At 33.8% G+C, this 21,606-nt stretch overlaps 1 protein-coding gene across 4 annotated transcripts in view; it reads right to left on the minus strand.

Moving 5' to 3' along the window:
• The window catches only part of LOC129972910 (ecdysone 20-monooxygenase-like), a 44,527-nt gene that overhangs the window by 710 nt on the left and 22,211 nt on the right, over positions 1 to 21,606 (minus strand). For 2 of the 4 annotated variants that reach the window (XM_056087226.1, XM_056087224.1), the window contains exons 2-9: positions 13,759 to 14,032; positions 12,079 to 12,316; positions 10,440 to 10,633; positions 8,524 to 8,725; positions 6,776 to 6,935; positions 4,984 to 5,147; positions 2,669 to 2,747; positions 819 to 1,022 (exon numbers count right to left, since the gene is read on the minus strand). In XM_056087226.1, coding sequence (XP_055943201.1) covers positions 819 to 1,022; positions 2,669 to 2,747; positions 4,984 to 5,147; positions 6,776 to 6,935; positions 8,524 to 8,725; positions 10,440 to 10,633; positions 12,079 to 12,316; positions 13,759 to 13,990 — 1,473 coding nt within the window. In that variant the 5' untranslated portion in view covers positions 13,991 to 14,032. Of the gene's footprint in view, positions 1 to 818; positions 1,023 to 2,668; positions 2,748 to 4,983; positions 5,148 to 6,775; positions 6,936 to 8,523; positions 8,726 to 10,439; positions 10,634 to 12,078; positions 12,317 to 13,758; positions 14,033 to 14,198; positions 14,248 to 19,529; positions 19,627 to 21,606 lie in introns of those variants that run through there. The other 2 variants (XM_056087225.1, XM_056087227.1) reach the window with 2 other exon arrangements.

Consider the following 21,606-nt stretch of genomic DNA (forward strand, 5'->3'; position numbering starts at 1 on the left):
TAGTTCTAACGTTTGTTCTAGAACATTCAATGTTCTACAAAAGCAGAGTATCACAAACAAAGTTCAGTAGCAAGAAGTGGAATTGAGATCTAAGTACTAAAGCGAAGTTTGAAAAATATTTTATACCATCCTGAAATTTAGGAAATTAGCCTTGCAGTATTCTCGATTACATTACCAATTTTGAATTTTTAAAATAATTTTTTCTAAGTTTCAGACAAACCAGTGCAAATTTTGTAACCGTCATTCAATAACCAATTATATATAGTATTAGTTCCGAGCCGTCTATATACGCATCAAATATGACATTAACACATTTTAGATGTTACATTTTTAATTAGCAGTTAGGGTTGAGGGATTCAAACTTAAAAAAGCTAGCAGATTAAAAATTGTACGAAGTATACGTCTTGCCTTTTCTTACCAACATATAGAACACAAGCGAAAACGCGGATACAGACGCTAGTATATTAAAGAAAATAAAGTTGGTTGACTTGCATGGTCTTTTGTATGCACACAATTCGTTGCTACTCATTTGCAATATATTGCAAGATTAAGAGCTAAAAATGCATCAAAGTTATCTTGAAATCTTAATTCTACAAGAAATTTGGGAATGGGCTTCACGATTGATTTTCATAAGGGATACTTAACAGAAACTATAGCTCACAGTCAAATATTTAAAAGAAATTTATCAACTTGATAAAAAAAATAATATCTCCACTTTTACAAACAAGATATATAAATTTTGTTCATCGAGTCTCATGATAACACTACTATTCGTACATAAAAAGCATCTTAACATTCGTATATAACAAGAATCTTACTTTAGCAAGAGCTGTGTGCATTTCCATTTCAGCGAAGGCCTTTCCGATGCACACTCGTCTTCCATACCCGAAAGGCAATAAGGCAAAACGGCTGTAGGGTCGCTCAGACCTGTCCCCTAACCACCTGTCCGGATTGTATCGCTGGGGTTCTGGAAATGCATCTGGTTGCAAACAGGCAACGTTAAAATTGCAAAAGACATCGGTCTGCGAAAAAGACGAAAAAGTTAATTTTTACTTTGCGGAAACATTTGGCTTTCATCAATAGCAAGTTAACTAATCCTTTGAAAAGGGGCATCCCCCCCTTATTCAAAATGCAGTACACTCGATTATCCGGCTTCCGAACTATTGGACTTCGTTCTTTTATCATAATTAAATGAGGAAGGCAAGGCGTTGCAGTGGCAACATTGCCAAGATATTGGAAGCGGGCGTCTCCACGGAGCTAGAATTCAGAAATTAAAAATGCGGAAGCATTTATTAAGGACTTAAAAACTAAGCTTTGACTCGTATCTTAGGATCCTATACGAAATTTATCAGTGAAAAAAAATCAGTGAGTTTCTCAAGAATCAGGCCTATGATGTACTTTAATGTTTTATTTACGTTTCCTGCATTTAAGTTGGACATTACAGAATGTATTAAAATGTGAATTGTTTACATCCTTTAACTTACTTTTTCTCTAATAAATTCTTGAAACGTGTAGTATAGTATATAAAATACCAATTCAGAGTCTCCCATTTTAACTCGCCAAGCTACCGGCAACAGCTTCTACGATTCACCGGTCCCTGGCTGCGTTGATATTTTACGTGGCTTCAGATAAATAAAGCGTTCAGTACTCAAATAAGTGAGAAAATACACATTATAACAGTGAGTTTTCATTTAAGAATTTTGTCTTCTGGTATTGATGGGCAAAGAAATGATATAGAACTCCGGCCTATCCGCTTTGTTATTCAGTCTGCTCTTCCGTCACATTAAGTCGGATACCCGGGAGTGTACTATATATTTTTGGAACTGAAATCGATTGCTGTTCATTTGAATAGTCGATTTGATAAAATACGCATAATATTGCATTCATTTGGGGATAAATGCTTCGAAATAAGTAAACGAGACATCTCGGTTTTATTAAAAATTGGTGAAATTTAAGTTAACACATCCATCGTTAGGTGGTGGCACATAGCAACCTCAAGAACCTATGAAGCTGCACGTAACTTTCGCATCTTCAACAAAGCAAGATAAGGATGGAAGCAAGTGACGAAAATTGGTATGAAGGCCATATTTCATAAATTAAAAACTTTACGTTTAAATTCGAATTTTATAGGAAGCGTCTACTCATTCTTTATGCATGCATCTAGAAAAACTATCGCTATGACGGTCCATCAAGAATGTAGCACCCGATTTCAATTATCGTATATTTTCCTGCTATGTTTAGCTTTGGTTATTTGCAAGTTTTGAAGTACAAGACAACCAACACCAAAGATGTACATAGCAAGTTAATGGCGATATGGAAGCATCAATAGTCCTTCATTGTTTAATGCTGAAGATGCATAATTTTTCTCCTGAATACAAATCGCATTATTTCTCGAAGTAATAAATTAATCTTTCCTGAAAAATTAATCCGGTTTCTTGGAATTCTAGCCATTTTTCTCCCAATTTCGAAATAAAAAGATTGAACCTTTTAGAATGGCAAGGTACATCCTACGGAAAATGTTTAATGAGTAGAATCGATATTTTATATCGATATATAGATTTTATCACAGATTCTGGGGGAAATAAATTCTATTTTCACATAAACATGATTTCAAAATGGCCATTACTATTAGATAAATGAATTCAGTAAGGTACAATTAAAATCTTACCCCTGCCGGAACCTTGTAACCCGAGAGGACCATGTCTTGCGTCAAGATCCTATTCACACAAGGGATTGTTGGACTCAATCTGCAATCAATGATTTACTTAACATTACACAAGTCGTTTTAAAATACACTTAATAAAACTGAATATTATTTCCAATACGTGTGTCGCATGAATCCGCGATTTTGACGAAGCGAGTAACAACTCAATTCCGTATTGGAATTTAAAAAACATGGAATTAAAAACTTGAAAAACGTTGTAATCAGCAACTGAAAAGACTCTGAACCATTTTCTTTCGGAAATGCAGTCATTTAAATTTAATATGTACATAGAATAACTTGTCGTCGTAGAAATAAGTGTTAATTTATTTTTTTTCAAGGAGAGTAGTTTTTCAATCACAGTAAAAGAACCCGTGTACCATAGGCGAGTACACGACAACGTGTTTAAAGCACATTTAGATGCTACATAAATTATAAGAATGAAGGCTAAGCATAACTCGTACAAGATTTCGCTCTTTATATTAATTCCTTTTATTAATACTTCATGCGGCAATTTGAACGGAAAGACCAACACGTGTTCCGAATATTCGATTTCTTGCGTATAATGGCATCCAAACTATATCGCTATTCTAAAACAGATTGTAAGGGTATTTAGCATTACTTGCAATAGACCCTATTTCGGCTCTAGAGCAACATTTGCATAATTTACATTAAAGTATTTGAAGAAAAAAAAAATTACGATAGAGCATAGGATCGTAAACGTATCAAACAATCTTTTCTTTATCAAATAGTTAAATAAAAAAAAAAAAAATAGATGAAAATGTACAACACCGGCTTTTTTTTAAAAATACAAATTTACAATGGCTAATAATTCAGTTGCATAAACAATTATTTCTTACTGTAGTATCTCATAGTCAAAAATCGGGCAGTTGCAATGTATAGCAAAATGTTTGAAGTAATTGACATTCGGCTTACTAGAGGGTTATTCTGAACTTTGTGAGGATAATTATGGAAACCTTTTGGATTATTCTGCTTTTACAGTTTTTTTTTTTTTTTATTCAACGAGACGAACATATCGAAGTTATTCTTCAAAGTTTGCTAATCTTGAAGATCTATACGGTGCACTATTTCTACCAATCCGGCCGAGTTCGATGCATTAGAATACCAGTATTAACAGAGCCAATTTTCTGGGTAATGTATTGGTATTGGACCTTTCTGCAGAAAATAAGATTGCAAAAGAGAACCAAAAGCTGTTACTCAGAATGTAAAGAAACTGCCGAAAATGTGCAAGCGGCATTAAAAACGAAAATGCACGGAATAAACATACGTTAAATATAGGGCATATTATCAAATACTCAAAATAAGTCTCTTTCTTTAGGCCCCACCACTTGGAAGACAAGGAGATTAGCGATTTATCTTGCAACGTTTTCCAAAGTAATCCCATTTTGTAGTTTCATTCAATTTATGAAGCCAATACACTCAAGTTGTTCTAATTAGGATCAAGTATTGGTTAAATTTTCGTACATAAAGGAATGTTACTAGAATAATCATTTGTTCCCTGTTACATTGATTTGCAATTCTAAAATTGATTGATCCTTAATTAAATAGTGTTTAAATTATGAACTTTAAAAAACTTTGATTGAAACTTTAAAAAATATTAAACCAAATACTTTGAAAGCGATACACAATTTTACGTTTTATTTCAGTTAGTCGAAAATTTACTCTATATAAGTAATTTTAAAGCAACCAAATTAAAATCAATAGAAGCATGTCCTATTTAGGATGTAGGTAGCCCCCGAGCCTTCCAGCGACTCTGGGCTTTTGGAAAGTTTAATCAGATCCTGTTTAAATATTAAAAACCTTATGTACATATTCATCCTATTTCAATTATAGAATGGGTGTAATTATACCATTTCTTTTTAAAACAAATATACGATTTTGTTAATGTGTAGAGAATGTATACAAGAAATGTCGGCAAGCCTAATATTGAAGTGAACAAAGAAGTTGTAACTTAAAGTTGTATGTTGATTTGCAAGTTATTCATGTCATTGTGCTGTATTATTGCAAGTCTGAATTTCTTTAAACTTGGTCGCACACTTTACCTGGCGTATCTATTTCTTTTACTTAAGTCACTGGTAGAAAATTCTATGTATCTCTTAAACCCATCCTTTTACGTTCAACTGTAAAAACGACCAGTTACAGAGCCTGACCAGTTACTCTATTTTAATTTAAGTGGATCATGTAAACATGCATCAGTTTTCGCAATTCGAATACTATGAGGGACATCGAAATATCCAATCGAAATAAAATCTTATTCTTACCTGAACGCTTCTTTTACACAAGCTTTCAGGTAACGAAGTTGGTCCAATCGTTCATTCGTGACTTCTGAATCGGCCATAACTGAAGTCAATTCCGCGTAAAGTTTCTCTTGAACATCTGGGTTAGTAGCAATGTGATATACCAAGAAGCTAAATGCATTCGCAACCTGAAAAAAAGAGAAGCATTGTTAATAAACGACTTTGCAATCGAATTTTCTTAAATAATGATACGAATTAGTATAGAAATGGCATAATACAACATTAATCTGAAATAATGTATCACGTTTCAGCTAATGTTGGTTTATCCATGTTAATCGTGTTTCTTAAAAATAGAAAAATCAGGATTTTAATTATGTAACAATAATGTACATACAAGTTATATTAAATATCATGCAACATGCATTAATATAAACGCAGAAACTAAAGTATTTCTGTAAATTTGTACTCCGATATTTAAAAATAAGTATGAAAATTAACGAAATTTCAAGTTTTTCAAGAATACTAGCAAGTTTATATGTAAAGTTCTTGCATAATATGATCCTAAGTTATTGAAAATGGCAAGATTTTGATTAATTTAATTTTTAAGTAGAATTTTGGAAAGTTCTTTCATAGTTACTTCTGGAGTAGTAGATACTCACTACTTCCAAATTCAGCAGATCTAATGGTTATATTCTGTAGAGCGTTTAGAATTTGAATCGTATGTTGCAATTTATGAATAAAGCTCAGATAGCACGGACAATGTTCATAAACTGAAGTCGATTAATTATGATTTATTTTGTAGTTGAAAAGAATTGTATTACACTTTACATGAAGAAAAGAAAGTTTTTTTTTTTTTTCACTTGGGAAAATTAATCTGCCACCGTTCCTTTACAATGGCAAAAGTTGCAGTTAAGCATTTGCTTAAAATTTGATCTCCACACTTTAGACTTTCCGGAATTCACGAAAACTGTTCACGTTATTATGTTGTTACATTCTATACAAAAAACAAAGCCAAGTGAACAGAAAGAAAAAATTTAGTATAGTCCTTTTTCAACAACACTATGAATCTGTCCATTATTTGGATAAAATTGGGATTTGATGATGTCGTGTCCACGTTTCCACGGAAAGTGGTGCAGTAGCTTCCGAGGGTAAAGACCCCTGATCACCCGAGGGGAGAAGTCTGACTTCTAGCTCATATGAAGATGAAATTCACACATTCGCTTGCACAACCCCGTTTTACAGGGGGGCACATTCACACACCTCAGATAAAACAGATGAAGAACAACCATGGCCGAACCGGGATTCGAACCCGGGACGCCCAGATCATGGGGAAAATGCGCTACCCCTATGCCAGGACGCCGGCTGGGATTTGATTACCTATGGTAAAAGCAAAATAAATGTAGTTCGATATGCGATATTCATATTAATTGCATCACATTTCAGCCGGTCAACAGAAATTAAAATACACGGCTTTTCTCCTCTACGAAGCTTAAAATGTTCTGAACTACTATATACGAGAAAGTTCAAAACCGAATATATCCATTGGTTACATTTTATCAACCACCAATGCTAAAAAACTACCCAGTTTTGGCAAGATTAATGGATTACATAATCTGAGAGACTTCTCTTTGAGACCATTAAATTGGTATACAAACCATAAAAATCCTCCGTGTTTGTCACCGAATTATTTTGCAGAATGGTATAGGAAAAAACTAGTACAAATCTGCTTGTAATGATGCTTACAAAGCTCAAATGCGTATACAGAAGTCAAAGCCCGGTCACTTTGAATTAAAGAACATTTGGCATCATGTCTTACCGTGAATATGCCTCCAGATAGCAGATCTATGACAGAAACGATGAGTTGTTGATCTGTTAGCTCGTTCTTCTTGATCAGCGTCCTCAGTATTCCCTCTTCATCGTCATCCGGATCCTTCCGGAGCTTCTCTATTACTTCCTGGATCTGCCTGCTGGTAGCCCTGAAATTCAATTTCATTCAACTTAAATGCTTTTCTATATTTGAACTTTCACAACTAAAACGAAACCAGCATCTGGATACTTTTTTTATATCTTAATGGTTTAACATCAAAGATCTTTAGTCAAGATCTCTAGTGCCCTACAAGAGTTTCTCCTGGATAAACAGCTTCATATAACCGCCAAGAAATCATTTTAAACGAAGATACAATGATTGTTTTGGAAGCCAAGTTTAGCTGTTAAGCTAAGTTCTAGTTAAGCTGTTTAATACTCTGCTTCGGAGCCACGAGGTATCGGGAACAGATAGCAATTTTGAACCTTGTTCAAATGTAAGAGACGATTAAATGCATCCCACTGCCCAAATTTCAACATCACAACTATTGTGAGAATATTTCCAAAATCCATATCATCTTTACATGCTCAGTCATCGTGTGTTTTTCAATATTCTTAGACTTGCATGGCAAACTTATTTGGAAGGGCTTTAATGAAAAAGCTGATATAGCAGCTAAATTGGCTACTTCTTTCTTGCCAATACAGATTCCTCTTCCCTTTGCCATCAGGAATGCAAAATGTGACATGCATATCTCTTGCAAACTGATTAAGATGCGCAAGTCCGTAGGTAAGCTCCATAAAATTAAGCTTGCAATCGATTTCTGGATCATTTTACACAGCAGAAAAATGGACACCATTTTAAGTAGATTGAGAAAAAGTCACTCGATTCATCCATCGACATTTGTTGGAGAACTTACAGTCCTATGTTTCATTCAGTTTTATACATTCTTGTAGAATATCCACGATTTTCTCCACAGCGTCTTGCCTTTTTCTTAAAATCTCACCCTGATTTGGCGATTTGTTTTCCAAGACTTCACGTATTAATCTTAAGTTTTTAAAAAATTGGTTTTTATTACCATATACATTAAACACGCCTTTTAGTACTGTACCATACCTTACATCATCGGTGTGCTTCATGACTCGCATTTTTACACTTTTAGATTTTGTAGACATTCCATATGTCGATTTTATTATCAATTTATAAATATTTCAATACCATGACTGTGACGCAGCTCAGTCAAAGATGGCTTTTGTGCCATAAAACACGAACTGAAACCGAGAATAACATTACTAATTGGTACATGTGAATTAATTGTTAAAAATCAGTCCAAAGACCACGACCTTCCAGAGAAGCTTTGCGTTCTTTTGAAAGAAAATAATAAAAGAAAAAAAATGCAATTATTTTAATGCTCGTTATGAAGCTGGTGATTACAAATGTAGTTGTATTAAATTTTGTTTCCAATCGGATAAAAAAATTGTACTAAAACGAATGCATTGGACACTCGCATCTTAAATGGCAAAAATGCTAGCTTCAAGTCAAAGATCGATGTTTCGTAATTATAGTTGATCAATTACATGTAGTTACTATCGAAGTGTTACAAAGCACAGTTCTCATGTGTGAAAATAAAAATCTGAGTACTTTTGGCATTCACGTCCTTGCCCCACAGTTTTATGCAGGTGGAAGAGAATCTATTTACGAGAGAATATGCAAGAAAATTTAGAATAACTTCCTCCACTAGTTAGAAAAGAATAAATACTTACTCGTACATAAGGCTTTCGGCCTTAACCAATTTCTTGTAGGATTCCGTTTCATACCACTTCCACAAGGGGAGCCCATAGAAAAGTTCGTGGAAAGCTTCGAACAGCAACTTGACGGATAAAATCATGTCCGATGCTGCGCTGTTGTCTTGAAGATTGGGATCCAAGCATCCTAACCGGGCATCCAGACTCATCATATACACACCTAGTCAACATTGAAAGTTCAATAAAATTATTGGTTTAGACATCAACGTAAAATTAAAGTACACTAGTAATCTCATAACGTGATTAATACAGGAATCTAATAATGTCATTAATACATCCTACAGGAGTTCGTAATGAATAAAAATTTTGGCACTGAAAGATGCACCTCAAGTCGGATTGTTTTCTTGTTAAAAAAATTTTTTTTTTAATTCGGAACACAGTAGCCAAAGACAGTTGCAAAATAAACTTATGCACATTGGTAGAGTGCATAAGAAATAAAAATTTAGAGCATTTTTAATGTTTTTATATATTTACATTTAAAGAAAGCAATAAAAAAGGTACGGAATTTCATGAAGACTTAAAAAAACACTTAAAACTAATCATTAAAAGCGGATCGAAACAAATAGCACTCTGCTAACAATATATTTTCAAATAAAAATTGCTGAAAGAACATAGAAATAACTTCTGTTGTGTGAAGTGAGAATAATGAATCAGCACAAAAAAAATTGCGAATCTCATTTCATAGATAATAGCTATAATTTAGTAGCAAAATAAATAAAATGTGAAATTTACGAAAACAAAACTAGTTTCCATTCCATGCATAGCTTAATTTAGGTACATTAAAAAGTTGCCCTTACGAGATGGTAGACGTCAAGACTAAAATAGCGATTTCGCATCGGCGTACATAGTTTTAAATTCCAGGGTTATAAATGGCGTTGGATAGTTGTATATACTATGATTCAAATAATCTAAAGCAATAGAATTTATACCGCTTTGTCAATTTTTTTATTTATGCTTTAAATTCAGATAACCCAGTGTTTTAAAAATACACGCATAAGATGTTAGACTTCAGAATATTAAGGGTTTTTGGACAGAAAATAGTACGAGTAACATTTGAGATTTAAAAATTAATCTAGATAGCAAAAGTTCGTCATTACACGAGTCGACAAAGTTTCTCGTTTTTATTTCGATGAAATGTGTAATTCCCATGTTTTATTATTAGGCTCTTCGTAATTTGATAATAAAGGATTATTACGAAGCAAAACTCATTTTGGAATTTAAAACGAATTGGAAAACGAGGGCAAAGTGCTTTAAACAAATTGAAAAATATTTGTAAATAAGTTGTCAAAAAAAAAAAAAAATTCGAGGTAGCCACTAGATACAATTTGCGATCAAAATACAATGCCTACGATTTATTCATAAAAAGTGTCCAAAATGACGCATCCGAAGTTTACTTGAACTACCTCGGCTTGAATTAATTTTCAGAGTTTTTTTTAACAGTTAATTGAACACTGCGATGTCAAAGTACTAGGTACTGACTACAGAGGGAGTTCGGTTCAAATGCTTTGCATGATTAAGCTAAGACATGAAAGACAGAATCTAGTCATATCCGCGTTAGTCCGTATCAAACAGAATCTAGTCGCTTCGATTTTATTGACTTTTGCAATGAAGACGATACTTCTTTGACGATGTTTCTTTTCTGTTTTCACACCGAGCTCAGACTACCGCTCGTTGGGATAACTGTTAGGCAGCGTGGTGACCATCTGGGTATTAACAACCTGTGCTCCTTAACATCTGTAGGAAAGACTACCATCTGGCGGGCGCCAAACTATTTTCTCGCATCTAAGCTTGTACTATACACCAAAATTTTGCGACTCAAATTCACTAACATGATTGTATTAAAATAGTTATGTTCCAATAAAAGCAAACTATACCTTCCAGTGCCATCCTGTACGCAAGATCTTGTATATTATCGATCACTAAGGTATCGGGATTTCTGCTCTTTCGTAAAAGAGCCGAAAAATCGTCAGCGACGGAGTCCATGCGGCTGGTTAGAAACTTGATGGCTCGAGGCTTTGACAGAACTGGAGTAATGATATTTCTCAATCTGAACCACTCCTCGTTCAGTCTATAAAAGAAAAAAAAAAGTTTAAAAAGAAAGTTTTAAAATTCAAATAAAAAAAGTCGCGAATAGTTTACATGAGCTCCTGCGTTTAGGTCTCGCACACTTCGACAGTGGGTTCCATGAAGTATTTCTTATGGGATTCAAATGACATCTAGTTCGTTTGGCTCTTTCCAAATGATATGATCATTAGGTTTAAAATACCACAAAAGTGTTAAAGAATTTTTAAAAACAGATCGATAAAGTTCTGTTTAATTTCATGTTAGCACTTAAATTTCTTATACCCGACTAAAAAGACTTCCGATAAGAAAACTGAAGTGAATGGAGTAGGCAAGTCGATAAAAAAAGCTTTAGTCTACTTGTTAAATAAAATTAAAAAATATTATAATTTATGAAATTTGTTGACACAGGAGTAATTAGATTCTCACCTCTCGGTATATTTATTGCAGTATTTACAAATACTAAGCTATTGTGTTGATAGTTTCCAAAAGTATACGCGTTTTTATAAAATTACTAAAAAATTACCTAAATGAAACATGTTATACTAAATGTGTTTAAATGCGAAATTAAAAACGAATTAAAAAGGCCTCGTATTGTGTATGCCCTGGGTCGCAGAATGGCTTAATTCTCCACTGTGATAAGATGCAAACGTACGTATTCTATTCCTATTGGACAACTTTACCAAAACTCATAAAATTAAGCTAAATGGAATTTATGCATTTTATATAACGTGGTATTCGCTTTAAGTTACAAGTTAAATAGACTAATACAAAAAAAAAAAAATTGGTGAAAAAAAAAGTCCGGTTCAGCCTGCGAAACAAGAAAGGAATTCAGAATTTTAGCTTTTTAAATTTAAACTTAATCGAATTCAAGTTATTTCAATAATTTTGTAGTATACAGAACCACAACTTATTTTACACAACTTTAAGAGTCAAATTTGCTCAGGAATTCCCTATATATTTAAGAAATTAGCTCAGAAGACATTTAAGAATAATTTTCTAACAATATTTTATTGCTGCAATAAGATAAAATTAGTTTTCAAGTTTCAAGTTTTTCATTTGCATGTTTTGTCAATTATGATAAATGGTTTTTAATACTATGCAATTTACAAAATCAGACGAATAGAATGGTTGACAACAATAGACTAAACAAAAACTGTATAATTCTAGGATATTTCGAACCAACTTGAAAATCTATTTAAAAATTTGTTTAGCAATAGAAATGTCAACAAAAATTAATCGTCTGCTTCTAAAGTTCTGTGTTCTTGCAGAATTTGTTAATGCACTACAACTCCGTCTGGATTTTTAATTCGCGATATGCTTCAATGATCGCCCTTTTGTCAATCAGAAATAAAGAGTTGTATTCTTGAACGAAAGAACTATCGAACCCGCTTTAAATACTATAGAGTCGGTTACAAATTCCAAAGTGCCAAATTGAAAAACAAAACTTACGCATTGGCTAGTCCGGGGCTGTCGTACTTCTCTGGATGATTACGACGATAATGTACTACAAATTCCATTATCTGTCGAATTGGATGACTACTTTGTTTGCAAAAGACCTTCTCGAAGTCCTCTGGGTCGAACAACTGGACCACAGGTTTGCCCCACTGGAATTCCTCCTTCACCGCGGGTCCATAACGCCGATATTTGTCTTCATTGCACTTGTACATATTCATATTATGGTACCGAGCTGTTATAAGTAGAAGAAAAGTTTATCGAATAAGAATACGCCAGGCTTACAAGCATGTTTAATTCAAATATCGCCAAGTTTAGCGATGTACAAATGTACAAGCTATGATCCGAGGTTCTGTTCTATCTGCAGGTTTTTAAGATGATCAAAAAATGTTACACCTATTGGAGATGTTTGTGGCGATACAGCAAGGAATTTTAGAGCATAATTTAGTACCCAAATTGAATTAGCCGAGAGTAACTCGGAATGGGAACAAAATTCTCCTCACAAATTCTGTGGTTAGGCATTTATACAATTAAAGAATTAGTATTCAAAATTTCCTTGTTTTATTTGGTTTTTACGACATGAGCGATAAGAACTTTAAGATCAAGAATTGTCTGGAATATAAACAGTTCTTTGAATTGATAAGTCAGCTCAGACTATTATTCGCTTCAGGATCCCGATATTAATACTTTAACGTTTGTGCTTCGCTTAGGGTGGTATACAAAAAGATGAGGTTATTACGCTTAATTCGACGAATAATCTGCATTCGCCTCATTGATAAATTTAAACATTCTTTTAATATTCTCTCATCCCTTTCTCGAAATGAACACTTCAGGCATGTGCATAAAAGCGTAGGGGTTTCGAATTCGAGAACGAACAGTACTGTGGTTGAGGTTCTAACCACACACTAGCAAAGCAACAATCCGATGTCCACGAAATGAGTCGTGGGGAGAGCTGACAAGATTCCTTATGCGGCAATATTTGAAGCAAGACGTTACATTTACAATAAAATGCACCTTTTCGAGTACCAAGCCTATTTCATTTGTTGCATTAACATTAAAAATTTCGTAGCATTGCAAGAATACAATGAAAACAGGCTCCAACAGTTTAAGAGAATTTAATAAACAACCAATTATACAAATCATTACACTTGCAATTGCACACATTTAGTCAATATTTAAATTTACAAAATTAACATAAGTAAATCTGGAGGTCGGTAGGTTTTACATGTTCACAGTCTTGCAACTAGCATCGTACTGCTGTATTTTGGATTATCTAGGAGGTTGGCGCACTGGCTTTATTAGAGTGTTACAGTATAGTGGATGGTGCATTGGCATTACTTGAGAGTTACAGTATTGCTTTAAGTCCACATCCAGTTTACTGGTTGCATTGAGTTAGTAAGTTATACTGGCTCATAGCTTCTTTTGCCGTTTACAATAGGACAAGTGCTGGCCACAAGAGTAGGCTGCACGATTCCCATGAAATATCAATAATCTGAAAGAAACACGCTGGGAATATGAATTGGGCAATGATAGAATTTCTTTCCTTCAATTCAAATCGGTAAATAATGGCGATAATTTGTTAGAGCCATTTACCCTTTTGTGACCAGTGTTTGTTCCAATGTAAACGCAGATTCATTACGGTAAATGAAATCGTTTACATATAATTAGTTTCTTTACCTCCTCTAAAATATTGCCAACTGGTGCCGATGAATGGGATGGAAGGCCAAGGTCCTGGCATGTCTTTCAGCTCGAGAATCTTTTGCGCAGGTTTTGGACCTCCATTTTTATGCTTCTGTTCAGGTATCGAAACTGTCTCTGCGCTACTGGCAGGAACGGGACAGGGTCGAGGTAGAACGGATTCACCGATCTTTTTCGAGATCGGATTCTCTAGCATCTTCCTGGCAGCCATGCTGTCCGAAGAATTGATCTCTGAATCTGTTGTTGGCGCCACCTTAAAAATAAATGGATTTAAATAAAACTATTTATTTTAAAGGTTTCCAAGAGGAATGAAAAGTTGAAATATTTTAAGTTATCCAGAGAGTACACAGATGCCGAGTTGCGATTCGGATAATGCAAATCCGAATGCGTTAAATACCAGTGTCTCAAGACCAAATTACCTTGGCCAAGGGCTCGTTTTCTGCATATCGAGTTCTTACCAGCCAGCATCGAAACCTATGGAATAAAATACTTTGGAATTTGTTTCGTCTGCACTGCTTCGAGGAACAAATCAAGTAGAATATAGTAAAACTAATATTACAGAATATGAAAACTTAAATGAATTTTATTAAGATTTTCAAATATAAATTGGCTTGCTTTCACACTTATACAAAAAACTGCGACTTTTATAATTGAACGTTTATTTTTCGATTGAACCATCCAGCGTTAAAGCGGAAACAGTTATTCGTTATTTACACAATAACTTTTGATCAAAAAATAGCGGCATCTTAAAAATCTAGATGAATTGAAGTAGAATCTATATAGGTTGTTAAATAAAATCCAATCTAAGAAGGTTATATAATAATCATATTTCCCCATCTATGAACTTTTATTACCGGGCAATCGTCATAGATTAACGTTGTTTACTACTACCCAAATGTGTTATAACCGGATTTCTATAACCAAGAAGCCTATAACCCTCCCAGCCCCTCTAAAATTCTAAAAAGGGCTCTTTACCCCTATACCTCTTCGAAACTAAGTCAGCAACTTGAATTACAAATCCAAATAAAAATTATTCTTAATGATTTTTTTTGCTGTCTATTTTATTTTTGCTTAAAAGTACTGCAATAAAATGCAGTACAACTATTATCTATGCCATAATAGTATATTATATCTATTATGGCTAAAGCACACACACACACACAAAAAAAAAAATGAAATGTGTCAAGTAAGATTAAACTTTGGTTTATGCAGCCAACCAAAGATTACACTCAAAGAAGCAGTAAAACAGTAAAAGAACTTAAAGCTAATTTTTGTACTCACTCGGGGACTGTCGATTCATTTCAAAAGTGGCTACCAAAAATTAGTCAATTTTGTCCTTGAAATGTGTACTAAACCGTCTCACACCCTTGTACTTTTTTTCTAACATTACGTTGGATTTCAATTATATTTAACGTGCCTGAATAATAAAATTAAAATATTTAAAAAAAAAAAAAAAAGGATTTCTTACGAGATTTATCAAATGAATTTTTCGCGAAAGTTCATCAAAATTCCTTAAATATGACGATTTTTTCCCCCTTCATACCTTTAAATGCAAGTGAGCGCGCTTTTATGAATTCGCTGTTTCGTAGATTGATTATTACCACTCAAAGAAAAAAATTAGAGCCAACTAAGGACAATAAAATGTACAAATAATTTTCATGAAATATTTTGCAAGTATTCTTTTATCTGGATTTAAAATATCTTGCTGCACCTATATTTCTGCAATTTAAAATGAACGGCAAGTTGTCGAATCCTCTCTAAGCAGACTCCGAACTCGGATAATTTACCAAATCACGCAAAATTAAAATAACTCTTGATTCGTAGTCCCAAAAAAAATAAACATTCAGCACTTTTTATGTATTAGCTGCCACTTTTCTAAAGAAAAACTTGGTACAGGCAAAGGACATCAAAATGATACAAAATAACTTTTGCAATCCACTTGTCAGTTCGGATGATCTATAATTTGGGGTGATCACTGGTTCAATACAATACCGACCTGGCACCAATGGATTTATGTCTGTTTTGGCGATTGAAGATTTATCTACGATTCGAGATTTTAACGAAACTGCGTGTATATCTTGGAAATGGATGTCTTTTCTGCAATTAAGAAAATGGGCCGTTACAAAAGTATGAATGCTCATATAGAGTATGAAAGAAATTACATGAAAAAATTACAATCTTGTTTATAAACAACTTTACTTTCGAACTATTATTAGTACTTCGAACTATTATAACTATTTCGAACAAAGATTATTTATTTCCTTCTACAAAACAGTTTAATATGGATTTCGATTTTTCATGAATTTAAAAAAAATTTAAACCCAATCATTCATTTGCTACATGTACAATTACTATATCAAAACAATTGCTTTTGAAATTTATCCCATTTAAAAAAAAAATTTTTAAACTGTCCCATCATCAAAGTGTTCTGCATTAGTAGAGCATCTCAATATGTTTAAACTATTCTGACAAACACCGAGGAAAGTAATCGGAGTTCTCCAGGTTCCTGACCTTAATCGTGACAAACAAGTTCACCCAAACCTGTCCAACAAAATGGAATATTACATAGTATCACACTTTCACCATTTGTTTACATTTTCCAGTTATCTCCTGAACTTGCTCATCGCTATGCAAGGTGTGACATCGGTACTTGACTTGATGCTTATTTATGGGAATATCAAACGAATGGGTGTAATCGAATCGACAGAAGATCGTTTGTCACCTTGACGTCTTAGTTTTTTTTCCCTACAGAGATGGATGCTCTCAATCGAATTGCTGTATGTGTGAATGAACTCGTGCTTTCAAGTCCACGGTGCGATATTCCAACAATGCAAATCGAATAAAAAGATTTAGGCTTGTTTTTAAACAAGTGCACAAGGAATGTTTACGATTCAAGTCTTCTGCTTAAGGCATTCATAGGAAATATTTCTATATAATAATTGACATTATAAAGACAAAGCGACTACATATTCCAGATCTTGATTTAAGATCCGAAAGGTTTTTTTGCGTTATTTTTTTAATTCAATATTTTTCAGCCCTAATAATTTCTCTTAATTATACTGAATATTGGGAAAATAGGAATGTTACGCAAGCATGTTGCCCCGCCTCTCAATTGTAACGCCCTCTTAGCGGTATATGTAAAAAACATCAGTCTTTGTAACATCATCGACGAAGCAGCAAGCCGAAAGGCAAGGCTCAAACCAACTCCCGAAAGCGGAGAAACAATAAAATCTTTAAAATTCAAAAAAGGTCCGTCATCATTATCGAACCTTTCCAAGGAATACAAGGAGAAAAATTCCAGAATTTGGGTTGTAAGCCGTTTCAATTTCGAGTGTTCAATAGTTTTATACTTCAGAAAAACAACAAACTATCCATTTTTTTGCCCTCTTCTATACATTGTAGTACAGTAATCGTCACAAAATTTGAACTCGAGATTATGACGAATCTCCACGTTCTAGACCACCCTGAGTTCTAAAAACACATTTTTGGGAAATGCCCGTCTGTCTGACAGATAAACTAAAAATTCTTTGAGCTAGACTGTGGATATGGTACGCGGTGTTTGCACCACACTTGCAGATTTCTATCGAATTTTGAGTAAAATATGTTCAAATACAAGCTAAACAGATAATTATAAAACTAAGACAGTTGGATCAATAAAATGAAGTACACACATTTCAAGTTTTGAGCCAAATTTAGCTATGGGTTCACTATCTACTTTCAGAAACATGTAAACACGATAATTCAATGTGCAATGATTTAAATATATCCAATTTGGTACGGGATTTCTTTGACTACATATGCAGTTCTGTGTCAAATTTGTTTCAATTTCTTGAAGAAACGCGTCTAAAACCCAAATTCTATTTTTCAATACTATTAACCGCATGTCTAGGATTAAACGCCAAACCCCCGCCAAGAATGACACTATAGACTCAGTAAAAATGTTAAGTTCACGCCAAAGGCTGATATTTCGAAACTAGTGTACGTCAATGCCATGCAAGGCGTGTCTCTTGCATGACAAGTTTATTGGAGAGTATACTATAAAGTTTGGAAGGACAACTCCTGCTGGTTTATTATTATGTTAACCCCCCAAAAGACAATTGATCTATAGCAACGCATGGATCAACAGGATGACAGTTCTTGTATGTAAAGAGTAGACGTGCACGTTTGCTCTTTCGAATCCACATGCAAAAGGATACACTACTGGCCATTCTTTCACCACTTATTCATGCGAAAAAGTACATTATGTGGATGCAAATGGAAACCGTTTCGTGGGAATTTTTTCGTCTATTTGGTAACCAGAATTTTGCATAGCTGGAATTTCCGAATAGCTGGAGAAATGATGGAATTACCGTCATGTAGAACAGAACACCATGAAAACCTACATGCGTTTTCTTGCATCATTCTTTCACCCCTTCGCGTGTTTTGTTAAAGTCATATTACTCGGCATTAAATTCATCTGCCGTAGCCTCCCTCATCACCGGTATAAGATACAAACTATCAAGTCAGATCAAAGTTTCTATGAAATCTACGAACCGAAATTCAATTTTGACTCAGACAGCCTTAATCAGAGCCGTTGAGACAAGTCTTGTCTCACTAACTCCATACATATTAAGTTGAATAACAAATTCGAAATAATTTTTCGTATTAAATTTTTGATCAGTACTGATCAGAAACTGGGAGGCTAGCTGAATCAATAGAATCGATTAAATGGAAAGAATTCTGAAGACAATTCAGTCTACTTTACACTAGCCGGCGAAAAAGCAATTCAAGACATCATCAATCGCAAAAGACTCGCATCCTTTAGAACAACCGATAGATAAGTTTGTATTTGAAGAATCCCAAGACTGTAACCCCGAAAAATCAGTGTCAAATCCTGAAAACTAATGATCTTTTGCTTTCTCACGGAGACGTTCCATTTCCAATGGCTTTGTTATTGTAATCAACACATTTTTTTTGACAATAGTAAACATTTTGAAACGTCCTCGCGATTGTTCATGGAATGCTATATGTACAATTTTCTACAGTCGCTAACAACTCTAGAACAAACCGGGATGATGGTACTTGACAAATTTAAAGTCTACTGTTCCAGAATTTTAAAATCTAGAATAGTAGATATTAAAAATAAATATATTTCAAGGAGTACATTCAGACTGCTCGATATACCTAAAAAGAGCAATTTTGGCTGAAATCTTTTCCACTAAAAATTGAAATATATACAGCAGTTTTCCAAATATGTTATATCCCAAAATAAAAATTGAGTTAATCTAGTTATTTTAAAGTAATTTAATATGCAAATCTGTAAATAGAAACGGATTTAGATATTTTCAAGCCATATTATTTATAATAGAGATATATTATTTATTACCATATATTATTTATAATAAAGATAATGATGTATTTTCAGTGACCTTAAATATCTAAAGAACCAAATAGGTTGAAAATTTTATTTCTAATATATATTGCTGAAGTTGCATGTTGAATCCAAGATGTTTACAGTGAAATATATATTTTTAAAGAATATATTTGCAAGTATTTTAATTTTATAAAAGTTAAGTTAGAGCTCTGTAAGTAACAAATGAGGGTTTTAATTTCACTAAGGATTGACAATATAAAGTCAATACTCTATTCGCTAGAAATAATAGACGATACAAATGAATTATTGGAAAAACTTTCTTACTTAAGAAAACAACGAACTGAGTTCCCAATTTAACGTTAACAAATGCAATTTTTATTAAAATCATAATACTTACTCAAACAAAATGTTAAGATTTGCCAATGGCAGTTCTCAAGATTTCAGATAGACGGTGCACTGGCAACACAAACTCATCAAGGCGAACTTTAAATACGAGTGCTTCCACAATAATGCATTGTCACACAGTATTCTTTGGAAATTTAAAAAAAAAAATATTTATTGATCAACTAATAGTCTAAGAAAATTGCCTCTGGAAAACGGATATATATTTGAATTTTTGTCTCTCAATTTATTTTAAATAATCACAGATAATTTATCGTATCATTTTGGATAAAGCAGAAAAGAGTGACAAGGTTGGAATCAGTCCCTGAAGAAAAACTAAAGGACTAAACATGAACATTGTTTCACTGCAGCGAGATATTTTAGTTAAAACTTTAACTATTCCATTCTATTCTATCTTCAACAATCCACAATAAGTTCGTTTTTTTTTTTTTTTTTTTTTTTTTTTTTTTTAACAACAGAAATTTAACAATTGATGCAGGAATCAGGTCCAAAATAAAAACCAAATGAGTAAAAACTGAAATTATTTCTGTTTCATTGGTATTGTAATATTTTGCTTAAGGTTTCAACTCCATTCTGTTCTGCTATCACTGGGTTAAATTAAATTTTTTAATTTTTTAATTTAAGTTAAATTTTTGTTTCAATCGGGTGGAAAGAACGAATGTCCTTTTGTAGAATGTCCTTTTGTAGGTATACGAACGCAATAACGCGAAAAATTAATGAAAAGGGTAAATAACGTTCGGCATATGGTTTTACCATCAGGATAATATATTTATTTCTATATAATAGACAAAATTAATGCTAAAAATTAATATTTCGTATCTATTGCACCCCAATGCTATGCAAAGTGTCCTCTGGGGTAACACCTTTATAATCGCCTGTGCGTGAAGCAGAAACAAAAGGTCTTTAATACTATTTGTTATATTTACCTTTTTAACCACAACAATATTTAAGCTTATTTAAAGTGCAAATTATTTCTTAATTTGAACAATACATAAAATATTTTTCCTATATTCGCGTTGCTTCCCATTCTTTTCATAAGGGTTTATAAAGCGCGTAGACAGTAGTAATGTCATCGGCATCATGGATAGAGGGTTTCAGTTTCGAAATCCGATTTCGCTAAAGGTTCATTTTATATCTGCCTGAAGCATATAAAAACTGACATTGAGGACCTAGCAATACCACGCTGACGTGGCACAAAAGATTAGAGAAATTTATCGGTCCATGTTCTTTCTCTTCATCTGACTGTATTTCACAAGTTCAATATGTATGTCAAATAACCTTTGTAATACAGGGCATTAATAAAACTTAACTAAACTTATTTGGTGGAAAAATCAATAATTTTGTTAAATTCAGATAGACAAGTTTAAATAATTAAATGTTGCATCTTATTCTAATCTTTTTAGGGAAGCAGTAATCGGAACGCAGAAGCCTAGGTTTCGGGTACTCAGAATTCCAGGATCGAAACTCTAGTTCGCCGCATACCCCCCGTTTAAGCGGTCCGGATCCGTCAACACGAATGCTTTCCTGTTGTTTCTTATGGCACTTGCCATGGACAGGGCCGCTGTTACGAAGACAGCGATTTTAAGCCGGTCGGGGTGTCTCTTGTTTTTACAGTAGCGCCATCTAGGGCCAAGAGAACGACTTCGCTACACACTCGTCCCAACCCTTTTTACGGGGCAGACTTCATTCACTCATCCACAGATCAAACATTAGACCTGATCAGAAAACGATCATTCCTGATCCAGTACCCCCAGTGGTATTACTCTCGACATGGAAACACGACAGATTTATACGCGCGTCAGCCACCAAGCACACGAGGAATCTTCGGCCGGCGGGTTTCGAACTCGCAACCTAAGGGACGCAAATCCAAAGCTCTACCAACCATGCTATCCCGGCCCTGAATGCTTTCCTACTATTTTTTTTATAGTGTAATGTGGTAATTAGCTGTGTGGATACTTGGTCAGGTGTAGCTCTTTTTTTATCCGACTTCAATTTAAAATGACGTTTCGTTCCAAGATAAACTGAGCATTCTTTCAAAAACGAGATGTTAATACAACTAAGCTAGAAGACTT

Source organism: Argiope bruennichi, chromosome 6 (genome assembly GCF_947563725.1).
Source record: "Argiope bruennichi chromosome 6, qqArgBrue1.1, whole genome shotgun sequence".
Lineage (NCBI taxonomy): Eukaryota > Metazoa > Arthropoda > Arachnida > Araneae > Araneidae > Argiope > Argiope bruennichi.